Source organism: Hipposideros armiger, unplaced genomic scaffold (genome assembly GCF_001890085.2).
Source record: "Hipposideros armiger isolate ML-2016 unplaced genomic scaffold, ASM189008v1 scaffold_72, whole genome shotgun sequence".
Classification (NCBI taxonomy): Eukaryota; Metazoa; Chordata; class Mammalia; order Chiroptera; family Hipposideridae; genus Hipposideros; species Hipposideros armiger.
In genome coordinates, this window is record NW_017731422.1 from 3,946,653 (window position 1) to 3,970,682 (window position 24,030).

Sequence of the window (24,030 nt, forward strand, 5' to 3'; positions counted from 1 at the left end):
GGTAGCTCATGGCAATCCACTGCAGCAGGGGCTGCAGCCTACACCATCGCCGGCGACTCCCGGCAGCCCAGCTCCAGGTTGAGCTGTTGTTCAGCATCTTAGCTGTGGAGGGCAGTGTCACTGGCCCTCATATGTGGGATCCGAACCGGTGCTCTCTGGCGTCCCAAGTCAGCTCTTAACCAACGCCCCACTCGGCCGGCCCACATCTACATTTTTAATCATACATTTGTAGAAGATGCAATTCCTAGTACATTATGAACATTGATATTTGTAAGTAAAACTACTACATCACTTTTTAAATTTACTGTTACATCACTGTTTAGATTAAATTTAAATCTAAACACCATAGCATCTAATGTTACCATCATCTATTTTAAAAATGCATGAACACCCTCTTTGTTAATAGCTGGTGTTCTTTTTTCTTCTTGAAATTTTATTCCTGTTTCACTTCCCCCATGGAATTTTATTCTAATGTAATATATATAATATATTTTTATGCTTAAAACTTTCATTTGTTTATCACATTTCTCTATAACCATTTTATACAAAGTTTAATTTCCTGAAATCATAAAACTCTAAGTATTAAAATTTTCTTCTGGTCTGATTTATTGTTACAATTATTAATAGTATGCAATTGATCAAAACCACATAAATGTATTACTAATTTGGATAATTAATAAACATAATAACTAAAATTATATTGAAAGTACATCTCTTATTGAGATGGTGATGCTGGATGACTATTTTTTTAAGTTTTTTTTTTTTAATTCCACAAATAATATTTTGAATTTAATTGTGTTAAATGCTGAAAGAAGTACATGGAGCTATGAGAGCAGGGGATATAGTAGATTCTGGGGGCAAGAACATGTTTTTATAGAAGTGATTGTTAGGGTCGTACTTGAAGAATGTATAGCAGTTCACCAGATGAGGAAAGAGGAAAAGAACATTCCAGACAGAGGGAGTAGCATGAGGGAAGGGCCTAAGTTGGCCAAGACAGTAGAGGGGGTTAGACCATAGTGACATAAACTGAATTTTTTCATTGACATACAACATACATACCTCTATGTGACCAGGTCAGAGTGGTCAGTTTGAATTATCAGAGTGAGCACAAACCATGCAAGTATCACCCAGGTGCAGAAATAGAATATTGCTGGTACTGGGTTATTTCTTGAATTTATTTATTTATCCAAGGAAGAATGTTATTTATTACATGAGACAAGGAGCCGCATCGATTCTCTCTCCACTTTTCATTTATATGCACTGAAAACCCTGATTCAAACAAGCCAGTAGATAGAAATACAAGTTTGTTAAGGCAGAGGCACTCACTTCTGGACCTGCCTCTGAGTTACATGCCAAAAATCACAGTGATCATGAACAATTATATTTTAATTTAAAAAAAAGGGGGAAACCCCCAGCTTGCAAAAAAGATATGGTACACATTCAAGTTGTTTGCTTTCTTAATTTTCTAAGTGTCATCTTCTGTGGTCGTCAGGGGCTTAGTCCCTGGGGCAGTAAACCCAGGCAAGATTTGGATGGGCTGGGTAAGAGGTTTGCCTTTCTTTTGCAAAGGAGGCGGGCTGTTGTAAAAGAGCAGGTATAAAAGAACACCTTGCATCTCTAGAACCCATCAGTTCTAGGTAAGCGTTTCTATGGAAGTTGAGGATGTGGAAATTGATTCTCTGGAAACTTTCTCTTAAAACTTGGGAGTGCACGTATAGTGCTTGGAAAGTCTTCAAGTACTCCCAAGAGTTTTCATATTGCAGTTTGAAGTCCCCGAAAGAACCTGTATGGACTCAAACCAGACTAGCCCAGCCTCTCCAAATTTCCTAGTTCATGTTTCTAAGAGACGACATCTGATTGGCCCAGCCTGGTTTTTTTGTGCCAGGCCACATCATAGGCTTCTGGCCAGATGGTCAGCCCTATGTACAGATGTTTCCCTAAGCAGAGGCCAGAAGGAAGCAGGTAGCTGTGTTGACCTAACAGGCAAACTGACAAGTGGATTACTCCTCCTTGAAAGTGTCTCCAATTCTGTTCTGCCAGTAACACACTCTCTAGTCTGTGAGATTCCATATCTGTGTTTTTACCTTTTATCACATGCAACTGTTTCCTTTTTGTCTTGTGCTTATTCATATGACCCCTCACCTTTTCTTTCTTCTTTTTAATTATTTTTTTTTAGTTTCAGGCATACAAAACATTGTAATAGTTAGACATTTACACCCCTCACAAAGTGATAACCCATCACCTTTTCTTCTCAAGAGCTGGCCCATATCCTAATAATTTCCTAGCATTATGCCTTATATTTTGTAGGCATCTATTAAGTATTTGTTGAGCAGATAAATTGATTAATGAATGTCTTAAACATCTTCGTATCTACAGGCCCTAGAATAGTGCTGGGCTTTTAATAGCAGGGTCCCAGAAAAATGGATGAATTAACCAGTGATAAAACAATTGAATTAACAAATCAATAAACTAAGAAGCCATTGGGCAACGGCTTGAAAGGGAGAGAGTCACATCTCACATAAGTGTCAAGATCTGCAGAATCAGTATAAAGTAGCGGTTCTCAACCTTTCACAGGGGTCGCCTAAGACCATCGGAAAACACATGTTTTCCGATGGTCTTAGGAATCGAGACACCGCTCCTCTATCTGTCTCCAGGCCCACATGCAGATACGCCCACATACGAGTACCCGGCAACCCCTGTGAAAGGGTCGTTCGACCCCCAAAGGGGTCACGACCCACAGGTTGAGAACCGCTGGTATAAAGGGTGTGGCATGTATGGAACTGGCTCTCTCATTAAGACTCCCGTTTTGTATTTATTCCTGTAACTGATCATGGCAGATATAATTGCTCATTGCAAAACATCCACGTAAATCCTTTCCTGTCCTTTGCATCTGTCTTGCAGGTGTGAGCGGCATCTCTTCACCACGGTGGTGTTTGGTCCGTACCTCAGCCCGGGTGAGGATGTAAAACCCCCCACTCTGTACATGAGTGGTACAGGCCAACAGGAACACCTGGCTCCAGCCACCTTCATAGACATGTCAGCCGTGGAGTAGTGTGGACGCTTTCTCTCACCTTCTCAGGGTTTCAGTCCTTTTGGGTTTGTTTCATTGACCTTTTTTTATGGTTTTGTGGCTGAACGTTCACGACCAAGGCAGGCACCATGGGAGATCAGCAAATGTACAAGACCAACCACGTGGCCCATGGTGGTGAGAACCTTTTCTACCAACAGCCACCACTGGGCATCCACGGTGGGCTGAACCACAACTATGGGAATACAGTCACAGGGGCTGGAATGGAGGCCCCTCAGGCATCACCCATTTCCCCCCACTTCCCCCAAGATACTCGGGATGGTCTAGGCTTGCCTATTGGCTCCAAAAACCTTGGCCAAGTGGACACCTCGAGGCAGGGAGGATGGGGAAGCCACACAGGGCCTGGAAATCATGTCCAGCTACGTGGCAACCTGACCAACTCAAACATGATGTGGGGGGCACCAGCCCAGGCTGAGCCCGCCGATGGCTACCAATATACCTACTCCCAGGCCAGCGAGATCCGGGCCCAGAAGCTCACCAGCGGTGTCCTGCACAAGCTAGACTCTTTTACCCAGGTGTTTGCCAACCAAAACCTGCGGATTCAGGTCAACAACATGGCCCAGGTGCTGCACACCCAGTCAGCAGTGATGGATGGAGCCCCTGACAGTGCCCTCCGCCAGCTGCTGTCCCAGAAGCCCATGGAGTCCCCGGCGCCGGCTCTCCCTTCTCGTTACCAGCAGGTGCCCCAGCAGCCTCACCCTGGTTTCACTGGTGGACTGTCCAAACAAGCTCTTCAGGTCGGGCAGCACCCTAGCCAAGGGCACCTGTATTATGACTACCAGCAGCCGCTGGCTCAGATGCCAGTGCAGGGAGGACAGCCACTGCAGGCCCCACAGATACTGTCCCAGCACATGCAACAGATGCAGCAGCACCAGTATTACCCGCAGCAGCAACAGCAACAAGCTGGGCAGCAGCGCATGTCCATGCAAGAAATGCAGCAGCAGCAGATTCGCCCACCACAGCCTCAGCAGCAGCAGCAGCAGCAGCAGCAGCAGCAGCAGCAGCCCCAACAGCAACAACAGCAGCAGCTACAGCAGCGGCAGGGTTCGATGCAGATACCTCAGTACTATCAATCCCCACCCATGATTCAGCACTTGCAAGAGCAACAGCAGCAACAGATGCACCTGCAGCCCTCTTCTTATCACAGGGACCCCCACCAGTACACCCCAGAGCAGGCGCACGCTGTCCAGCTGATTCAGCTGGGCTCCATGCCCCAGTACTACTACCAGGAGCCGCAGCAGCCCTACAGCCACCCCCTCTACCAGCAGAGCCACCTGTCCCAGCACCAGCAGCGTGAGGACAGTCAGCCCAAGACGTACCCAAGCGACAGGCAGACCCAGGCCATGATGAGCTCCCACGGGGACCTGGGGCCTCCTGATTCAGGAATAGGAGACCCAGCGAGCTCGGACCTGAACCGGGTCAGCAGTGCCCTCCCCCATCGGCCGCTCCTGTCCCCCAGTGGAATCCACCTCAACAACATGGGACCTCAGCACCAGCAGCTGTCGCCCAGTGCCATGTGGCCCCAGGTATTCTCACAGTGGAAGTTTCTCCTGGTATCTCAGCTACAGGGCCAGCCAGGGCTGAGTCTATGCAGTGCCCAGTGCTCTCTCCAACCCCCTCAACACTTTCGTTCTTTATTCATTCCACAGATGTTTATGTACATGAGCCAGGCGCTGTCTGTGCTAGGCACTTGGAATACAGAATCAATTTTGACTTAGCCTTTTGCCCATAGAGCTTCTAATCTCACTAATGGAATGGCCAAAACACTGCCTCAGGCCCTGAATGATGCATGTGACCATCAAGGCCTTGAGTCAAGTGCTGGGGACCACACAGTAGGCATGTCTGGTCCCCCTTGGGTCTGTATCCTCAGGGTGTGCCCTGTGAAATGGTTCCCTGTTTGAGAGGGAGAGCCCATTATGACAGCATTTCTCAAAGTATTACTCAGAACAGGAGTTCCATAGAATGTTCAATGTATATTACTGGGGAGGGGGGGAGAAGAGGGTTCTACAGATTAATTTGGGGTTTCTTAAAATAAAGCAAGTCTCAATGCTGCAGGACTTCGCAGTGCCTTTAATATTCTAATGTGCACTCTGAGTCTCCCAAAGAGGATACCACATGTAGTTGCAGAATTGAAAATCTTAGCTGCCCACAGGATCCAGGCAGGTAAAGTGAATTAGCAAAATGGCCTGCTAAGAGACAATAGGAGTGGTGGCAACTGTGGTGGCCTGGTGAGCGGATGTTCCATCTAATGGCATTCAGGACTTTTAAAAACAGTGTACCCAAACAAACATGTCCACAGGCCAGATTTAGCCTGTAGGCCAGTTATTAAACTTCAGTCGTTTCCCAAATGTATTTGACCAGAAAACAGCCTACTGTGTGCTGGGTACTGTTCATGCCTTGGCTTGTTCCAAGTGCGACTCATAGGAGGAGACCTTGAATAGGAGGATGAGGTCAGATGGAGAGAGGGCTCTGAAGGCTAGAGTTGAACCCTCCTTGATTCTGTTTTGTTTGGGCTTCAGGCCCAGTAGTAACTGAGCGCCTGTGTGATATGAGAATAAGATGACATGGTCAGGCTGGAAAAGAATTCCAGCAGGAGGTCTCCTGGCATGATGCTGTTTTGTATAGCTCTCCATTCTGTGTCTCTCACGGGAATGGAGCCTGTCTGTGCACAGAGTGGGTGAACTGGGAGAACAAGAAGGAATGAGTGGGGCATTGAGTCCTGGTGGGTTTGTGGCTGGTGGCAGTTCCTGGAGTGGGCTGTGGCCCCAAGTTAGCAAACAGTCAAGGGAAAGAAGTCTCCGGTGTGGAAGAGGGAGGGCATGAGCAGCTGCGAGCATGGTCAGTGTCAGGCATGTGGACAGCGGGGGCAGAGTCCAGGAAGTGCAGCGCTGGGGTTCCTGCTGCTCCAGGACCCCTCCCATCAGAAACACATTTTTTTTTCTTTCTCCTTTCTTCCGGTGTTCTGCATGGCTCAAAATTAGATGCACCTACCAGATGGCAGAGCCCAGCCAGGTTCCCCTGAGTCAAGGTAGGATGGGTACAGGGAGGCTTGTTGACATTTTGGGAGACTGGGAGGTTTTCCTGGGTTGTCTCTCATGGTTCATTTCCAAATTCAAAGTCAATTCCTCAAAGAAACTTATAGGAATAATTACAGCAGCTGTTGTGTTTGAGTGCCTACTGTGTGCTAGGCACCCTATATTATGTGGAACAAAGTAACCCATTGAGGATGGGCGTGATTACCATGTGCCTAGCACAGAGTGAGCCCTCAACCATTGTTAGCTATTATCACTATTATTTTGCAAATGAGAAAACTGAAGCTCAGAGAGCTTAAAGTTGCACATCAAGTAACTAGCAACACTAGGATTGACTCCAAAGTCCATGTCCTGTGCACTGTCCATTCATTCAGTCAGTGAGTAGTTATTGAGGACCTACTGTGTGCCAGGCATAGTGCTCAGCTTTGAGAATGCCGCAGTGACTAGTCAGACTTGTTTCCTCCCCTCGTGGGCATGGTAAATAAACAAAGACCTGCTAGCGTGCTAAAATGTGTGGTCTGGAGGCTGAAACAGAGGACTCAGACACATGTCTCTAAGAGAAGGTTCTGGAAGAGGCGGGCCCAAGCTGACCCTAAAAGGGTAATAAGCCATAGGTGAGAAGAACCTAGCACCTGAAGGCCTTGAATGAAGAAGGACGTTTTGTTCAACTCTTAACATGGTTTTGAACAAGCCCTTTCCCACTTTGAGCCTTAGTTTTCCATCTGTAAATTGGGCATCATACCCTGAAGGGCATTGGGGTGATATAAGTGGGGCCATGGACATGGGAGCACTGGATGAATAAAATGGGTTTGTTGTGGGGTGTGAGGTCTTGCAGTACATCACTGTTCCCCTTCTTCAACATGTGTGTCCCCTCCATTTGGCCCTACCCTGGAGCAGTGGCCAAGCAAAAGGAGTGTTTGGGGAGCAGTTTGATGCCAAGAACAAGCTGACGTGCTCCATCTGCCTGAAGGAGTTCAAGAGCCTACCTGCCCTGAATGGCCACATGCGGTCCCATGGGGGGATGAGGGCCTCCCCCAGCCTCAAACAGGTGAGCAGGAGCCAGCCCCTGTCCTTCCCAGGCCATGTGCTGCTTGCTTTGCTTTGCTGCCATCAGAGAGTGAGATGATCCCCGTGAGGGCACCTGGGGAGGCACAGTCCTTTCCTAAGGGGAATGCTTAAGCTTTGATGCTGTGAGCCAGTCAGGTCAAACAGTCCCCACTTCCACTGGCCTCGTGAACAAGGATCAAAAACAGGTGCCAGAAATCCTTTGAGGGGATCCCAGCCTCCCCACCTCCTGGAGAAGACAGCCAAGAAAACATGTAGATGTGATATTATTTTTAACTTTGCTGCTTGAAGCACCTAAGACCAAGGTCACTTGGGCCTTCCAGATTGATAGTCGATGGCCAGGGAAAGCTAATGTGACCACCAGGCTCTCAGCCAGCAGATGTATTCACCAGTGCACTAGTCTTAAGATTCTAGCATCCAAAGATCTTTAAATACCCTCACGATTATCAAGGTAGAATATCCATGTCATGAACTGTCCATTCAGTTTTATTAGAGTTAGATTAAAATTCAAAGAATTTTCTCAATTCTTTGAATATTGTTGATCTTGATTTAAGTCTATGGGATTAACTCTCTGTTCACCAAAACTTTGGATTACCCAGGTCACTTCATGTCTTGACCATACCAGATAAAACAGGTTGGTCTTCCATTTGACTGATGAGTAAACTGAGGCCCATAGAATTACAAGGTCCTACACAAGAGTTTATGTTTTATTTTCTGATAATCCCATATCCTTTTCTGTAAAAGCAATGACAACCACAAAAAAATATTAATATTTGTATTAACATACGAATGATACACAGTCAGGATTTGTGTAATGTAGACAATAGAGTGCATGGTCTTGTCATGGCCAACTGGCATCACTTAAGCTGAGGAACTCAAGAGTTGCAGGAGGGAAATCACCCTGCAGTGGTCCTCTGTCACCCACTTATGACGTCCTGGGACCTTTCAGGAAAAGCAAAGCATGTCCCCTCGTGAGAGTTGCTCTCAGCCCAGGATCAAAGCCTTTATTGTCTGTGTAGGAGGAAGGAGAGAAGGCCCCGCCACCTCAGCCCCAGCCACTGCCGCCTCCGCCGCCACCGCACCTCCCTCCTGAGGCAGAAAGCCTCACGCCTATGGTCATGCCCGTGTCTGTCCCTGTCAAGCTTCTCGCACCCAAGCCCAGCTCTCAGGGCTTCGCCAACAGCGTCGTTGCTGCCCCCTCCGCCAGAGACAAGCCAGCCAGCTCGATGTCGGACGACGAGATGCCCGTGCTCGTGAGGATGACCCTCTCTCCCCCACACTCACCCCAAGGGGCTGTCCCCTGCACGCCTGCTGTGAGTTGCTGCTCTGCCCCACCTGCCTGGGGTGGGGACATCCCTTTGCTTTCTTGGAGATGGGGATAGATCATCCCAGGGTCACTGGCCTGAACTCAGATATGGGTTGGCCTCTCAGGACAGAGCCCCCAAGGCTGCCTGGGGAATCCCATCCTTGTCCACACTGCCCGATACCCAGGAAACACCTGTTACTCTACCAGACGAATGGTCTGGATTAGATCCTGAGAGGCCTGATGGTGTTCCCACACTGAAACAGAGATGATAACTCAGCTGGTAATCACAGTTATTAAAATACGGAACTATTGTCCCAGATAATAAATAGCTGTTGCCCAGGGCCCTGGCCCCTCCCACAAGGTCTCCAGACCTCCCCAAATCTAGCAACCAAAGGTATAACTCCTGACAAGCGTGACAAGCAAGGCCTGCAGGCAATAAATAGCCTTGGCATCTATTCTGATAGTCTTACCAGATGCTTAATACTTTCAGCATCACATCTGTGTAAATACCCTTGGAGGACCTAATTCATTAAGGTCCTCAAAGTAATTCCACTAAGAACACCCACCCCCAATCTCAGGAAAGCAAAGAGATTTGTGTTTCTCACTCACTGTTCAGTTCTCTTTCTCAAATTCCAAATGCTTCACCCAAGTAGCTCAGCTTGGCTCTGGAACAGAGATCTCTATCTCTTTGTCTCTCTCTTCTCTCTCCCTCCCTCCCGCCTTCCCCCAGTGAGTCTGTAACCCACATGGTTGACTTCGTCAGATTTGTCCCCTCCCACAAGAAGTTGCTGGGTCATATTTGTCTAAGAATAGGTGGCTGCTGGGGTTCCAAGAGGCATGAGGGTGGGGTTGGGCCAGATCAGGGGTAGGGAGGTTAACTAAGAGAACTAGAAAATTTACACCTGAAACTAACAAAAAATAATAAATTAAAACAAAAACAAAAACAATAGAACTAAAAAAGTCCAGAAAGAGCTTTCTTTTCTTTTCTTTTTTTAATATTTTTATTTTTTATTCTCTATGTAATATCAAAGCCTCAGAAAGGAGAGACTGATGGAGAATTCTGGGGGTGAGGATTCTCATAAGCTGGCAGGGTTAAGGCCAGCAACAGGCAGAGAGATATGACATAGCCAGGCTCCCTCTGCTCAGAAAGTCCATGATTTGGTGAGAGAGATACTGCTTCTGCCCTTGGAGAACTCACAGCCTGAAGCTGTGAGAGATAGTGAGGTTCCTGGTCACACAGGAAGCACAGCCCCAGGCAGCATACCCTGCCCCAACTCAAGACAGTGAGATCAAGAACCAGGGCAGCCCTGGGAGTGGCAGGAGGACGATACACCTAGGTAGCTGGAGTAGGGGCTGGGGAGAGGAGAGGGAGTTTGGTATGAGTTGGCTCAGAAGATCATCGTAAGTGGAGTACTGAACAGGGTTTTGAAGACAGAGATGAACTTGGCTTTGTGGAAAGGGTGAGACATACTGTAAGTGGGGAGATAAACTGAAGTGGAAGCATGTAGGTGGGGGTTGAGTACATGTGAGCAAGGTCCTAACACTTGATAAAAAAGAAATTAAAATATCCAGAGAGGAGCCCTGCGTTCTAGTCCCAACTCTGCTCCTGCCCCGCTGGGACACAGGCAGCTGACACCCTCCCCTTCCCAGACCCTCAGTTTCTCCCCAGTCCTTCAGGGGCTGGACTCAATGGGGAGCTTTTACAACCCCTCAGCGCTTGGCCCTGCCTCCAGAGTCTGAATAGCGTGAATGGGGTAGAACACTGTAAATGCTTCCTGTCAAGTGACATCCAGGCCTGACATTTTGGTGGATTCCGTGGCCCAGGGCCTCAGAGCCTTGCCTGGAGGATCAGGAAATCTGGGTTTAGTGCTGAAGTAACAGGACCTCAAGTAGAGGAGCCCAAAAGGGACCTTTGGCCCTGTGATCAGAGGTCTGGATTCCGGTGCAGAGTTGAAGCCACCTTGAGGTCTGCACATGCTCAGATGACCTCATCAGTCACTCAGGAACAGGGTAAAAAACTTTCAGGATTGCTCCGCAGGTTGGGGAGCACCAGCATCATCTCCCCATTCTCCTCAGTCCCCTCTCTGTTCCTCAGCTACAGGGGGTGAAGTGCCCTCTTGTGGGGAGAGGAGGCAGACTGGGGCCCACTGGCCTAAGGATAGCACCCTGGGGGTGAGCTGGGAGCCTGGAAGCCCTCTGTCCCTCCTCCTTTCCCCACCTCCCTGCTTTCCTAGATTCCATTCCTAGGGGCTGGGACAGCACCCGGAAGACAAAGAAGCTGAGGGAGAAAGAGGAGAGGGCAGCCTGAAGTGCTGAAGGCAGCAGCAGGGGCCCAGAGAGAGAGAGAGAGAGAGAGAGGAGCCCAGAACTGAGGGCTCCTGGGGCAGGTCACATGACTTGGAGACAGTTGGTCACATGACCATGGCCATCCCTTCCCATCAACCCCTGCTGCCTTCTACCTCAGGCACCATCCTGGGCTCAGGAATTGCCAAGGACTGCAGCTGTGACAGGCACTGGCCTGGGAAGTGACCACAGACTGCCCAGAACCTCTCTGCAGGTATCTCCACAGCCTCTCCCAACTCCACAGCCGCCTCTGCAGCCAGCCACGCCTAGCTCTTGGTTTTTCTGGGCTGAGGCTGGCACACAACCCAAGTCTGTCTGTTTGGCTTTGGCATGCCCTGCTTATCTATTCACGTGCATATGTTTACTTATTACTAGATCTTCCTTCCAGACTATATACTTGGTTCTGCTGCCATAAAATAAACTAACCCGGCTGACAGGAAGTCAGTGTAGGAAAAGGGTTTGCTACGAATGTGCCACCATTGCTGGGAGCTGTAGCTGAGGCGTGCTGACGGGAGAGGTTAACCAGGTCCGTTATTAGGAGAGCACATGAAGTGGGCTTGGAAGGTCATAGACGGCTCTCCCTCAGCCTTCCAAGTTACCTCACAGGAGAGCCCGGTGCGGGTCACTAGCCCTGAAAGCCGTGGCCAGGCCTGACCCCGTCTTCCTACCCCACAGCCTCTGCCCAGGTTCCCTGACGAGATTATTCGGCGCCCTTCTCAGGAGCATATGTTATCTGTCCCTGATGTTTGTCCCTGGGGAGCAATGGGGAATTAAAGGGCCCACTCGGCTGGATTCCACACACCAGATGGGAATGCAGTGAGAACGCAATAAAGAATGCGAATTTATTCTTTCTGGCCCACCCCGCTATTCCTACCGACCCCGTCTCTCTTCAGACATGAGCGATGACCTCCAAAACCAACGTTTTCTCCCTGGTCAAGCCACCAGAACTCGTCGTGTCTGAAAATGGATGTGGCTGGTTTTTTTTAAGACAGGATGCTGGGGGGGGGGGTCAGACAAGTGGAAGGGGGTCCCCATGAGAATAAAAGCCCCCCTTCCCTCACCCTGTGGTATCGGCCTGTGGGGAAAGCATGAGTGTCTGAATCGGATCCTTCTCCCCGTTGTAGGAACTTCCCAGGAAGCATCAGCACGGCGCGGCCAAAGCTGAGGAGCCACTCAAGATTGTACCTGAGAAGAAGAAGTTCCGGCACCGGCCCGAGCCGCTCTTCATCCCGCCCCCGCCCTCTTACAACCCCGCCCCCTCCTACTCGGGCGCCACCCTGTACCAGAGCCAGCTGCGCTCGCCGCGTGTGCTGGGAGACCATCTGCTCCTGGACGCCGCCCACGAGCTGCCCCCTTACACGCCCCCGCCCATGCTGAGCCCGGTGCGCCAGGGTTCGGGGCTCTTCAGCAATGTCCTCATCTCGGGGCACGGCCCCGGCGCCCACCCGCAGCTGCCGCTGACGCCCCTGACGCCCACGCCGCGAGTGCTGCTGTGTCGCTCCAGTGAGTCGGGCCCCCCCTGCGCCGCCTCAGGGACCCCGGGGGTTTCGTCTCTGCCCGTGCTGGGCGCTGACTGCCCGAAGAGGGCTCGCTTTCTTGAGTCGTCTCATGCCACACACTTTGTGGAGCGTTCCTACGCTGTGTACCGGGCGCTGTGCTCGATGCTAGAAATACTTAGAATTAAGTGTTACACTTACGCTCAGGGAATCGTAGCCTCGCTGAGGAGACAAGCTCGTCCAGCGATACTTACAGCCTCTCCGAGATAAGGAAACAGTTGAAGTGTGCACGCACTAAATAAGACTTGGCTGTGGGTAGTCGTGTAAGACACCCCCCAAAATAAACGTGCTAAGGAGATGTTCAGAGAGGACTAGGCGTGATGAGCAAGACCAGGCCTCCACATTTTCGCATCCTCTGTAAAGATCAAGGATGGAGAGGCCTGTAGCCAGGATCTCTTTCTAGAGCAAGAATAGTTTCATAGAAACAGTAGAGCTTAGCAGACCAGAGCGGGGCAGCTGGCTTCTCCTTACCCCCAGGAGAGAAATGGGGAACCCTAATAAGCCAGTTCGCACCACACTCCCTCCAGCCCCTCGCAGACAGTCGGGAGTAACTCTGGAATGGGCTGGGAGGCGAGAGCCCTGCTCTAACTGTGTAGGTAACTGCTCCTTTGCTTCCATTTCTTCAACACCTTTTCCCTGTTGACCAGTGACCTCTCGTTTTTGTGCTTCAGACAGCATCGACGGCAGCAATGTGACAGTCACCCCTGGGCCTGGAGAGCAGACCGTTGATGTTGAACCGTAAGGAAAAGCCAATTATTCTTTAGAACAGAAGCCTCAGCTGAGGAAAGGGATGAGGAGCCTTGAGAAGTGGGAGTTAGTACTTCTGGGGTCAGAGTGGCCACTGAGGGAGACGTTGTAGAAATGATAGGATCACGGATCCTGATATTTCTCGAGGACCATTGTTACCTTGTAATTGCTGGTGTTTTGAGGCCTTTGCCAAAGTCTAAATAGTAAAGCATGAAGCCCTGTGTTCAGAGCACCCCTGTCTCCGGCTCCATAGGCCAGTTAGGTTGTGGCCACCTGCTTTCACATCCCCAGTGACATTGAGGCATCTCTCTGACAGTACCCAGCTCTCTATGAGGCGTCTTCCAAATGTCCTTGCTTTCCCCATCCCCTCCCTAAGATTCTTGGCCGGTCCTCCACATGGGATTGTTGAGTAGTGAGTGGGTGGTGAGGGGTATAACGGAAGAGGAAAGTGTTGATTTTCATGGATAAGCACAGAAATGACCCTATAGTAGAGAGATGAGTAGACTGAGTCGGGAATCAGAAAACCTGAGTTCCAGGACCATTTTGTTATTTAATCTTAATCAAATTAGCCTTTCTAGGCTTTAGGTAACTCACCTATTAAATGGGAATCATTGTCACCACCTTGGTTACACCACAGGTCTTTGTGAGGTTAAGATGGGATAATTCGTGTGAAAGTGGTCTGAAAGGGGTAAAAAAATGAAATAAGCATTTTGTATTTGTCCCATTTTTCCTGGTTAAATGGTGTCATCAGCTATGCACTGGGCAGCTGTTTTCTTGGAATTAGCTCCCTCTCTCTCTCAGCTCTAGAGCTGTGAAGCCCTAGGCTGACTTCTCTCTTGCGTATCTCCCCAATCTCAAAACTGTTCTGTATCCCAGTGAAAAGGCCATGCCTGGAATCTTAGGATCACACTGTGAGGAAATGCCCCTGCATTCTTCTTGCAGAAGGAACTGGTTTCCTTCTTTTTCAAGTTCCTGACCAGTTACCCTTGGCCTCAAATTGAAGACCACACTGCTGTTTTTTCTTCTTGTCGTTAAAGACGCATCAACATTGGCTTGAGATTTCAAGCAGAAATCCCAGAACTCCAAGATGTCTCTGCCCTGGCTCAGGACACACACAAGGCCACACTGGTCTGGAAGCCCTGGCCGGAGCTGGAAAACCACGACCTCCAGCAAAGAGGTATTGGCATGTGGGAAGAAGTGGGCAGGGAAGGCTTGATTCTCTCATGGGGATCCCTGGCTCCAGGATCGGTGTGTTTTTCCATGAGACTGAGCTCTCGCTGATGCAGTGGCCTCTTGTTCCCAATAGTGGACAATCTCCTGAATTTTTGCTGTTCAAGTGCATTGCCAGGTGGAGGGACCAATTCGGAATTTGCTTTGCACTCTCTCTTCGAGGCCAAAGGTGATGTGATGGTAAGGAACCATGAAAAGTAGGCTTCACAGTTCATTTTGTTTGTTTGTTTGTTTGTTTGTTTGTTTGTTTAAGATTTTTATTGGGGAATTGGGGAGGGGAACAGTGTTGGGGAATTGGGGAAGGGGAACATTGTATTTTTTCAGGACCTATCAGCTCCAAGTCAAGTTGTTGTCCTTCAGTCTTAGCTGTGGAGGGTGCAAGTTCAGCTCTAAGTCTAGTCACTGCTTTCAATCTAGTTGCAGGGGGCGGGGTGTAGTCCACCATCCCATGTGGGAGTCGAACCAGCAACCTTGTTGCACACTGACCCATCCGGCCGCCCATCAGCAGCTTGAGGCTGCTCAGCTCAAGGTGCCATGTTCAATCTTAGTTGCTGGGGAGGGGCGCAGCCTACCATTCCATACTGATGTCGAACCTGCAACCTTGTTGCTAAAAGCAGGCGCTCTCATCAGCTTGGATGCAGCTCACTGGCCCACGTGGGAATCGAACCGGCAACCCTGTTGTTCAGAGCTCACGCTCTTAACCAAGTGAGCCACTTGCTGGCCCCACAGTTCATTTTCTTCATGTCAGAATTCTGAAAAATATTTTCCTAAGTTTCTTTGTTGTCCCACATACCATACAACCAGTTCATAAGATGATGACCAGTCAGCATGCCTCCATGTTTCTTATCTCAGTGAGTAGGTTAGGATTTAAAAAATTGCGGGGAAACTTCCAGTGGGACTTCACAACTATGAATCACAACTATGGACACCTCTGTCTTGGGAAATTGGAATTACTTGGAAGCACTCTTGTATTTTACGTCATAAAACGTCTCCAGTAATGGAGGTGGTTGGTCTAGAACAGGGGTTGGCAGACTTTTGAGACAGAAGAGCCAATCCTGTCCCTCACAACAATTTAAAAATTATTCGAGAGCCATAAAACAAATGAAATCACCATTATGTGAATAATATCCTTTAAAATTTTTATAAATGAAACTATGATAGTTTTATTTTCATTTTCAATTTTGCTTCAGAGCCACATGTATGTACCCAAAGAGCCGCATGTGGCTCGCAAGCCGCAGTTTGCCGAGCCCTGGTCTATCGTTCTCTGCTGATTGTTCTTCTCCACCATGGAAATCAGCCTAAGTGGATGTCCAGAGAACTGTTTTTTCCCTTGACCACGATGAAGTATTTGCTTCATTCTTCCACCCTTGGCGGTTCTTGAGTCAAACCAGAGCTTTGGTGCCATCTTCCCAGAATCAGAGCTGACCATTTGCCTGCTCAACCTGGACTCCTGGCTAGATCACTCAAGCACTAACCTCAGTTTCCCCTCCAGTAAATATACGATTCTTGTACCAGATCTAGCTTTCTGCTTTTTTGATTTTATGGAAATGTGAAAGTAAGCAAATGTCCCAGTACTACCTTCTTATGAGATTATTTGGTACCCTTTAAGGATTCTTCTAGAATGTTGGCGAGAACTCCCCTTAACCCTTTGAGATTCATGTTGCAGAACAGAACTTATCGAACTTTTAATGTGCACACAAATCACCCAGGGAATCTTGTGAAAATGCAGGTTCTTATTCAAGAGTTCTGGGATGGGTGGGGCCCAAGGCTCTCCCTTTCTCACCAGCAACCAGGGATGCCTGTGCTGCTGGTTGTGGACCACACTTGGGAGTAGCAAGATTCTAGACCTTGCTCTGCCCCTAAGCCATCCACTGCTCAACTCTGGCTGCAGCATTTTTCTAAAAAAAGTCAGCAAGACTGAAGAAGTTAGATTTGAAAGGGTTTATTGGGGCCAGCTGAGTGGTTCAGTTGGTTAAGAGCGCGAGCTCTGAGCAACAGGGTCACCGGTTCGATTCCCACTTGGACCAGTGACACTGCGCCTGAGCTGAGAGGCCGCCGAACTGCCAACAGGTGGCAGTATGGCTCAGTGGTTAGAGTGTGTGCTCTTAGAACAGGGTTGCCGGTTCGACTCCCGCACGGGATGGTGGGCTACACCCACCCGCAACTAAGATTGAACCACGGCACCTTGAGCTGAGTGGCTGCGAGCTGCCGATGGGCGGCCAGATGGCGACTGGACATGGAGCTGAGCTAGCTGCACCCTCCACAACTAAGATTGAAGGACAACAACTTGGCTGTTCCCCTTCCCCAACTCTCCAATAAAATCTTAAAACAAACAAAAAAAAAGGCGTTTATTTAGCTAGGCGCTCTGCGAGGACAGTGTCTAGTACAGTCATCACTAATACAGCTGTTTATGTTCAGTTGGAATGAAACATGATTTTTCTGCACAAACAGTGACAAATTACCCACTCATTTCCTCAGAATCCTTCCCCCAGAGACTCAGCCTCCATTCAGCGGAGGTCTCACCATATCTCTCAGGCTGGGGCCCTCACCAAGGAGGGAGTGGGATTGGACATGACCAGCTGGCTGCAGGCATGGGCTGGGGGAGGGTTAGAGAAGCGAGCCCTATTGGGTCCTGACCAGAAAAGAAACCCAATTAGAGGACTCTCCCTCTGGTTTTCCTTCCAGCACCCCCAACCTCAGGCTCTGCAGTGCTGACCCCTTTTCCCCATTAGGTAGGTGGTCTCCCCAGCACACACAGACCCATTACTGACTCTTGCCTTTTCTCTCCCATGGGTCTGCAGGCTGCTCTGGAGATGCTACTGCTGCGGAAGCCAGTCAGGTTAAAATGTCATCCTCTAGCAAATTACCACTATGCCGGTAGGTTGCCAGGAGCTCTGTGCCCTGTTGCTTCCTGGGAGGGGTTTGTTTGCATGTTTGGTTGCGTTGCATTTTAACAGTAGATAGCACTGTTGCTGTCTTAATCACCACTGTGATCTCAAGGCCTTCTGGGGCATCGCTGATGGGGCAGTTTTGTCTGTTGGTTGGGCACTGTTGGGTGTTTGTCTGTATGGACTCCTGCCCCTCATGGGTATGCCAATAGCTGGGTGGTAGTGGACAGTGCCTGCATGGGTGGCAGTGAGACTGCTTCGGTGTACAGAGCCACAGAGGGCACAACACTGAACAGCAGCCCCTCAGCTTAAAATCAGTAGACATGGTTCAACTCTTGCCTTTATCCCTCAGCCTTTTTCTGCAGCCATCGTTTCCTCACCTGTGAAATGGGGCTCATACTCCATCCCTTGCAATGAAGATTAGAAATAGTATGTGTAGCCCAGTGCCTGGCACATCCTAGAGACAAGTATTATTCATTTATCGAACAGTTATTTATTGAGCATTTCCTGTGTACAAGGGACTGTGCCAAGCACTAAGATGAAACAGTTGAGTGTGACAGACATGGGCAGCGTCCTACCTCATGCAGCGTGGAGTCTAAGGAGGAGGCAGTTGTTAAACAGCACGTCACACTGATAGCAGGAGCAATGGTACAGACACATCTCCACGTGCATGTGCCTTCTGAGGGTGTGGATTAACAATGGCATCACCAGTAAGAGGGAGGGAGAAGACACCTTTGAGCATTGAATGGAGTGAGAATCATGAGAGAGAAGGAAACAGGTTGGGGAGCCTAAGAGATGATAAGTGAAATTGAAGTCGGCATTTTTACTTCCATGGACTGGTAAACCCGTCCGTTCTGAGGGTCTCCACAAAGCTGCCTGGGTTCTGTCTTTCAGAGGGGCTGAGTCCTCCAGCGCCCCTTGATCATCATTAATAATTTACAGGTTTCCTTGGTGCCTTGGGCAGACCCTACGTAGGTAGGTGCCCAATACTTGAGTGGGTTTGGGGACCTAGTAATACTTCTTCCAGTCCTTGGTCCAGGCAGCCAGATAGGCCTAAGCTGAGGGCTGCTTTATAAACACTGGCGCGCCCTCAGTGGGCATCTTGTCCCCACCACCGTTGGCCTCATTAAACATGCTCCTCTTATGAGTTGACCTTCCCGCCTGTCATCACAGGGTGGAAGGCCTCAAACTACTCATCTGAGCACAGCAAGCCCGAGATGTCTGCCTGGGGGTCACTCTCAGTGCACAGGCCACTACTTTCTAACCTCTTTTTATGTCACGTCACACATAAATGGACACAAAAGATCAGAAATACATCAGTGGCCTAAAGGAGCGGTTTTTTCATATTGTCTCCATCATTTCCTGCTTGGTGTCTGCCCCGAATGTGGGTAGAAAGATGTGGGAGTTTTCCCTAATCTGCCGTGGAAGCAGTTCCATCCTGTCCTAATTCCGAGTGTCATCTGCTGCCCATTAAAACCCGGACAGGCTGTCCAGCCTCCTGGAGCCTGTCTCAAGTTTGCATAGCGGGTGAGACGGTTGATGAGAAGGAGCTTCTGAACCATCTGCTGCGAGACACATCTGTCCTCGGCCCTCGGGGTGATGGGTGGCCGGCGCCTCTGGGCTGGTCAGCTCCAGCTGTGAGCAAACTCATCTGGGACCCCAACTCCCTCCAGTGCTTCCCAGTATGCCAAGCAAATATTATTTTTTATGTGTGACTTGACATTAAAACAAAAGGTTAGAAAGTTAAGGACTAGCAGCTCCTCAGCCCCACTCCAAACAAAACAAAATGAAAACACTAAAAGAATACCAGGAACTTGGAAATTCGAGGGCCCTTAACTCTACTAAAATGAATCAATCTTGGGATTGGGGGTTCCTAGCTAATCCTTGGCCCATCCCCTGGCCCCTTCCCCTACAGGCAGACCAGGAAGGACTGAGTTGCTTCCTGGAATCGTTTCAACCCTTGGAGGCAAGAGAGGTAGGGTAGAGGTGTGAAGGGTTGGTGCCTCGCTAGCTGTGTGTCCCCAAGAAAAGAGTGCTCGCCTACGTCTGTCAATCATGTGCCTTCTCCAGGAAGTGATCCCAGACTGGGCCCCAGAGAATCTTATATAATTATGAGCAAAAAGGGCAGAGGTCATTGGTCTCCAAAGTCTGACCAGACTCCATCCGCTTAACATTTCCCTTCCAAGCCACAGGGGAAGCCACAGAGTGTACCCCGTCCCAGGCTTCTTACCCCATTCTCATGCTCCTTATTTGGTTCTGGGTGTTGACTGATCCTATCTCTGTGGCCCCATCCTGCCTTGGCCTTTGTGCCAAGCCCCACTGGGCTGCTCTCTAGGAGGGCTGGTCTGTCAGTTCAGTTTGTCGCCAGGATGCTATCTTCGGGATGTCCTTTGGCTTCTGGCTCTGTGGCTGTGGCCAGTGTCACCCCACCCCGACTCCCAGCTCTGACCCAATCTCCCAGGCCTGTCTGTGCCCTGGAGGGAAGGTGGAAAGACGGGGCTCAGGGAGGGAGGCTGCAAGTTTGGGGGAAGACAGAAACAGAAGCCTGTGAAAATCCCTTTCCTTACTTTACTCATGACCTTCCCTTTCCCACCCCACCCCAAGCAATTCAGTAAGAAAAGGGAAAAGTGACTGCTGATGCAGGGGCCCAGGAGAGATACTGCGGTGGGTAGGCAGCTCGCCCAAATCTTAGAGCTGCTTGCCAAGACCAGAGGAGCCCTAATGAGATCCTCAGAGGAAGGTGCTGTTGCAGTAGCTCCCAACGCTCTTTAATCCACACCAAGGTGCTTGGTCCAGCCCTCTCCCAGCGCCCTCCACCCAGGTGTGGGTAGCAGTTGTTTGCAATGGCTCCCAGTTGGCTGTCGGATTGGATGGGAGAGAGCTTGAGCTTGGGGAGCCAGGATGCCTGTTTGTGATGAGAGAGCCTGCAGCATCCTTGGTTTTCCATTGAACCGATCATTCCTGCAGATGGGTGTGGAGTGGAGAGGGTGTGAGAACTGGTCCTGGGCTTCTTGACAGGTGTTCAACAGAAGCTATGATACTATAAGCCGCCCCTCCCACCCCCTACCCCCCACAGCACAAGTGCTCACTGGGTCCCAAAGCCTGACCTAACTCAGAGATGCAGAGACCTGGAGGAAATAAACACCCACTCAGTTGGGGGAAGCCTGCTGTCTGTCTTGGAAGCTGCCCCAGTTTGATGAGGAGACAGAATTACATACTCAAGAGAATACTTTGCAAGAAACGCAGCTGTGATATCATTTTCCAGGCACTCTTAGCCCGTCCTCTGAAAGGCAGGAACTGAGTTAACACTTACTCTCGTGTGTTGCCTGACACAGCACTTATAAAGCCCGGGGTTCATGGACAGGCTCGAGCTATGCATTCAGATCGAGGCTTCCCTTCCTTGTGCCTCCAAAGGGAACTTGGGTAGCAGCCTGCTTCACCCTGCACCCCTAAAAAAAATATTCAGCCTTCACCCACTATGGAAAACCTTTCCCGGCAATGAACGTCTGGTATAAAAACAGCCCTTTTTCTACAACGCACATGTTTTCTTATATAACTGCAATAACAATAGTAGCATCAATAAAAGTGTTTTAAATCTTGAAGAGAGAACGGCTCTCTTTAAAAGATGCCATGCCCAAACTTCCTGTCACTCCTCCATGTCTCTCTTCAATTGCCAGGGTTCGCTATAGCTTGCCCCCAAATTTAGCCACAGTCCAGAGCCTGTTCCCCAGCAACGGACGCTCAGAACATTTTTCCTCTGGATACTGTTCCAGCACCAGTTTCCTCCAGCTAATTAGGCTCTTTGTAATAGCCTTAATCGTCTTGTTAGGGGCCCCTGCTGATAATAGCCCGATAGCCAGGAATCCCCAGGTAGAACAAATGAGTGCCGGGGGAATGCCAGCTCACTAACCCTGTGTTCATGCTGACTGGACAGCAGGGATCTTAGAGAGGAAACGGAGGGGAGGATTTGCAGCAGCCCCCGGCCTTGGTTTTGCATTTGATCCTGGACTTGGTCCAAGATGCATAATCTAAGAAGGGCTGGCTTGAAAACCTTGTCTGAGAATGAGGAGAGTGCTGCTATCTGACAGAGACTGCAGGAAGAGAGATGCCTGAGCCTTTCCTTGACGATTACAGACAGAATTTCGGGGGCAGGGAGTGGAAGACCAAAGTTGCCAGCCGCCAGGAGTAAGGCTGGATTTATTCGTACACAGCACAGGGTACGCTGCCAAGGCCTGGCCGTCTTCATGAGTGCCACTAAGGCCTGGATCAGCAGGGGACAGCGTGCGTCCCGTAGCTGCAGGCTGACTAGGAGTCTGCTCTCCAAGTGGCCAGTTAAGATCTAAAACATGTACTGTGCACCTGCTTAGCAGCAAACACTGTCAGTCCCAAAGTGTCCCAATCCCCACATCACAGGAAAGGAAACTGAGACTCAGAGAAGTTATATAAACTTGCCTGGGGCCACAGGAGGTCTAAGTGGCAGAAGCAGGTTCCCGGCACATGGTCTCCTGATTAAAGTCACCCTTTTTGATCACAGCACAGTGACATTGGGGAGAGCACATTCACATGCCGTTTCTATATGTACCAGGCTTTAACCTGGAATTCAGTCCAGGAGCCCAGGGGTGAATGCTCAGCCCAGTGGGAATCTCATGATCAGGGTGCAGGGAAGATGGAGAATTCACAACAACCAGAAGGAGGCCAACTTTTATGCAAACCAGCCACAGTGATTGAGTCCTCCGTGGACCCCCAGAAATAGGGCTCCCCTTAGAAATAGGCCTTATGTCTTGCTCCAAATAGCCCAGTACCATTTTCTATGGCCATCTACATATCCTGCTTTCTCTTCTGTGGAGGGAAAAGATGAATATGAAGTTTAGCCAGCAAGGCCGGTGCCCCGGCCCAGCTAGGCAGGGCCTCTTCCTCGTTGGTCTGCAGCTCTGTCAGGAACTGGGCCCACTCACCTCTCCAGCCTCTGCTGTTCTCCCTCTGCCGGAACCCGTAGTTGAACCATATTGGATCCCTGCTCACCCCTTGAACACCTCCATTTCGTCAGCTGTAAAATGGGTAACACCCCATCTTACAGGGTTGTTGGTAGAACCAAATGACTAATATCTGTGAAGTACTTAGAACCTGACACATAGTAAGCATTTACAAATGTTGTTTTTTCCCCCCAGGGCAGTGTTTTGCATGTAGTACACACCTAATATCTGTTGGATGAATGAAAGGAAGGAAGGGAGGGAGGAAAGAAGGAAAGATTGGATGGAAGGATGGAAAGAAAGAAGGGAGGGAGAGAGGGAGGGAGGGTGGGAGGGAAGCATGCATCCTCTCACTGCTCGCCTCTGACTTTGCACACATACTTCCTTTCCCCAGAATTCCCTTCCACCTCCTTCTTACCCAACTTGCTTCTGTGTCCTTGAAAACTCAACTCAGGTGTTTTCTCTACCTGGAAGCCTTCCCAGCTGCCCTAGTCCTAACCTGAGTGGTGTTCCTCCTTCCTGCCCCATTGGCATCTGACCTCTCCCTTCATCATCATGAATGCAGTGGTGGCATACTGGTTTGTCTCCCCACTAGACTGAGCATCTTGAGGTGGAGATGGCTGAACCCACCGCATTTTAAGGAGTGCTTGCTACATGAATGCTTGCACTCATGAACATCATCATGATGTAAAAACTGTAGCTGAAATTGGCTGAATGCTCACTGTTTTCCAAGCTAGACACTTTGTTCGTTATCTTGAACCTTCACAAAAATCCTAAGAGGTGGGGGCAATCAGAATTATTCCCATTTGTAGATAACAAAACTGAGTCTTAGGTTCAGTAATATGTCAGGGTCAAGGCCATAGCTGAAATTTGAACCGAGGCGTAAGGGCTGCTAACCATTGTACTACACTGGCTTTTTGTTCAGAAGGGAGTTTGATGGGTGTTATATCGTTGACTGAACAGTTATATTTTGTAACTTAGCCACTCAAGTGAGGAGACCTGTGAAGCTGGAATCAGCAAAGTGGTGAGAAATGTGGGCTCTTCTTATGAAGTTTTTGTTTTGTTGTAGGTTCGGACAAGTGGACTTCCCTAGAAAGAAAACTGTTTAATAAAGCACTAGCCACTTACAGCAAAGACTTTATTTTTGTACAGAAGATGGTAAGCATGCTTTTTCCCATTGCTCACTTGAAACTGAATTGGGGAAATTGTACACCTAGAGATATATTTGGTTATTGTCTTAATGCTCTCACCAAAAGGATGCCATGTCCCCTGTCCCCCCCACCCACCGCTGGTGAAGGATGGCATTTGTTTTATGGGGTGGCATGGCTCTGGTGTCAGGGATATGGGGGAAAGGAAGACACAGATTATTTGGACATGGCAGTGATGGGGGTTATTTTTATCTTAGTAAAAATGTGTACTTTATGAATTCTATCAGAATAAATAGAGCTGGGGGCTTTTGGGTCACAGTTTACATAGTTTATTTCATGTATATTTGATGATCTACCATGTTTCTGACAGAATATTTTTGAGAAATTAAAGAGGAGAGGATATGTGCCCTCCCCCTAGCCATTAGCAGTTTCTGGTGTTGGGCCCCTAATCATAATGACAGTGATAATAAAAATAATACTTTACGTGTACAGCATTTTACAACAAAATAGAACTCTTTTGCATAGATGAAACAACACTTGATACAGCAGATAATAAACTTAATAAGCCTTCGTTGGCTGAGAGGAGGTTGAAGCTAAAAGTTAAAAAGATTCAAAGAGTGTTTCAGCAGTCTGATAAATGTTGGAGCCATATTGTAT

General features: G+C 49.1%; 1 protein-coding gene across 6 annotated transcripts in view; it reads left to right on the plus strand.

The window, feature by feature from the left end:
- TRERF1 (transcriptional regulating factor 1) overlaps positions 1-24,030 on the plus strand; it is a 214,493-nt gene that overhangs the window by 174,446 nt on the left and 16,017 nt on the right. For 2 of the 6 annotated variants that reach the window (XM_019642831.1, XM_019642833.1), the window contains exons 5-14: positions 2,902-4,614; positions 6,070-6,116; positions 7,018-7,168; positions 8,205-8,498; positions 11,959-12,337; positions 13,062-13,128; positions 14,175-14,314; positions 14,444-14,547; positions 17,169-17,244; positions 23,295-23,383. In XM_019642831.1, the coding sequence (XP_019498376.1) occupies positions 3,160-4,614; positions 6,070-6,116; positions 7,018-7,168; positions 8,205-8,498; positions 11,959-12,337; positions 13,062-13,128; positions 14,175-14,314; positions 14,444-14,547; positions 17,169-17,244; positions 23,295-23,383 (2,802 nt within the window). In that variant the 5' untranslated portion in view covers positions 2,902-3,159. Of the gene's footprint in view, positions 1-2,901; positions 4,615-6,069; positions 6,117-7,017; positions 7,169-8,204; positions 8,499-10,955; positions 11,049-11,958; positions 12,338-13,061; positions 13,129-14,174; positions 14,315-14,443; positions 14,548-17,168; positions 17,245-23,294; positions 23,384-24,030 lie in introns of all 6 variants that reach the window. The other 4 variants (XM_019642829.1, XM_019642832.1, XM_019642834.1 and 1 more) reach the window with 4 other exon arrangements.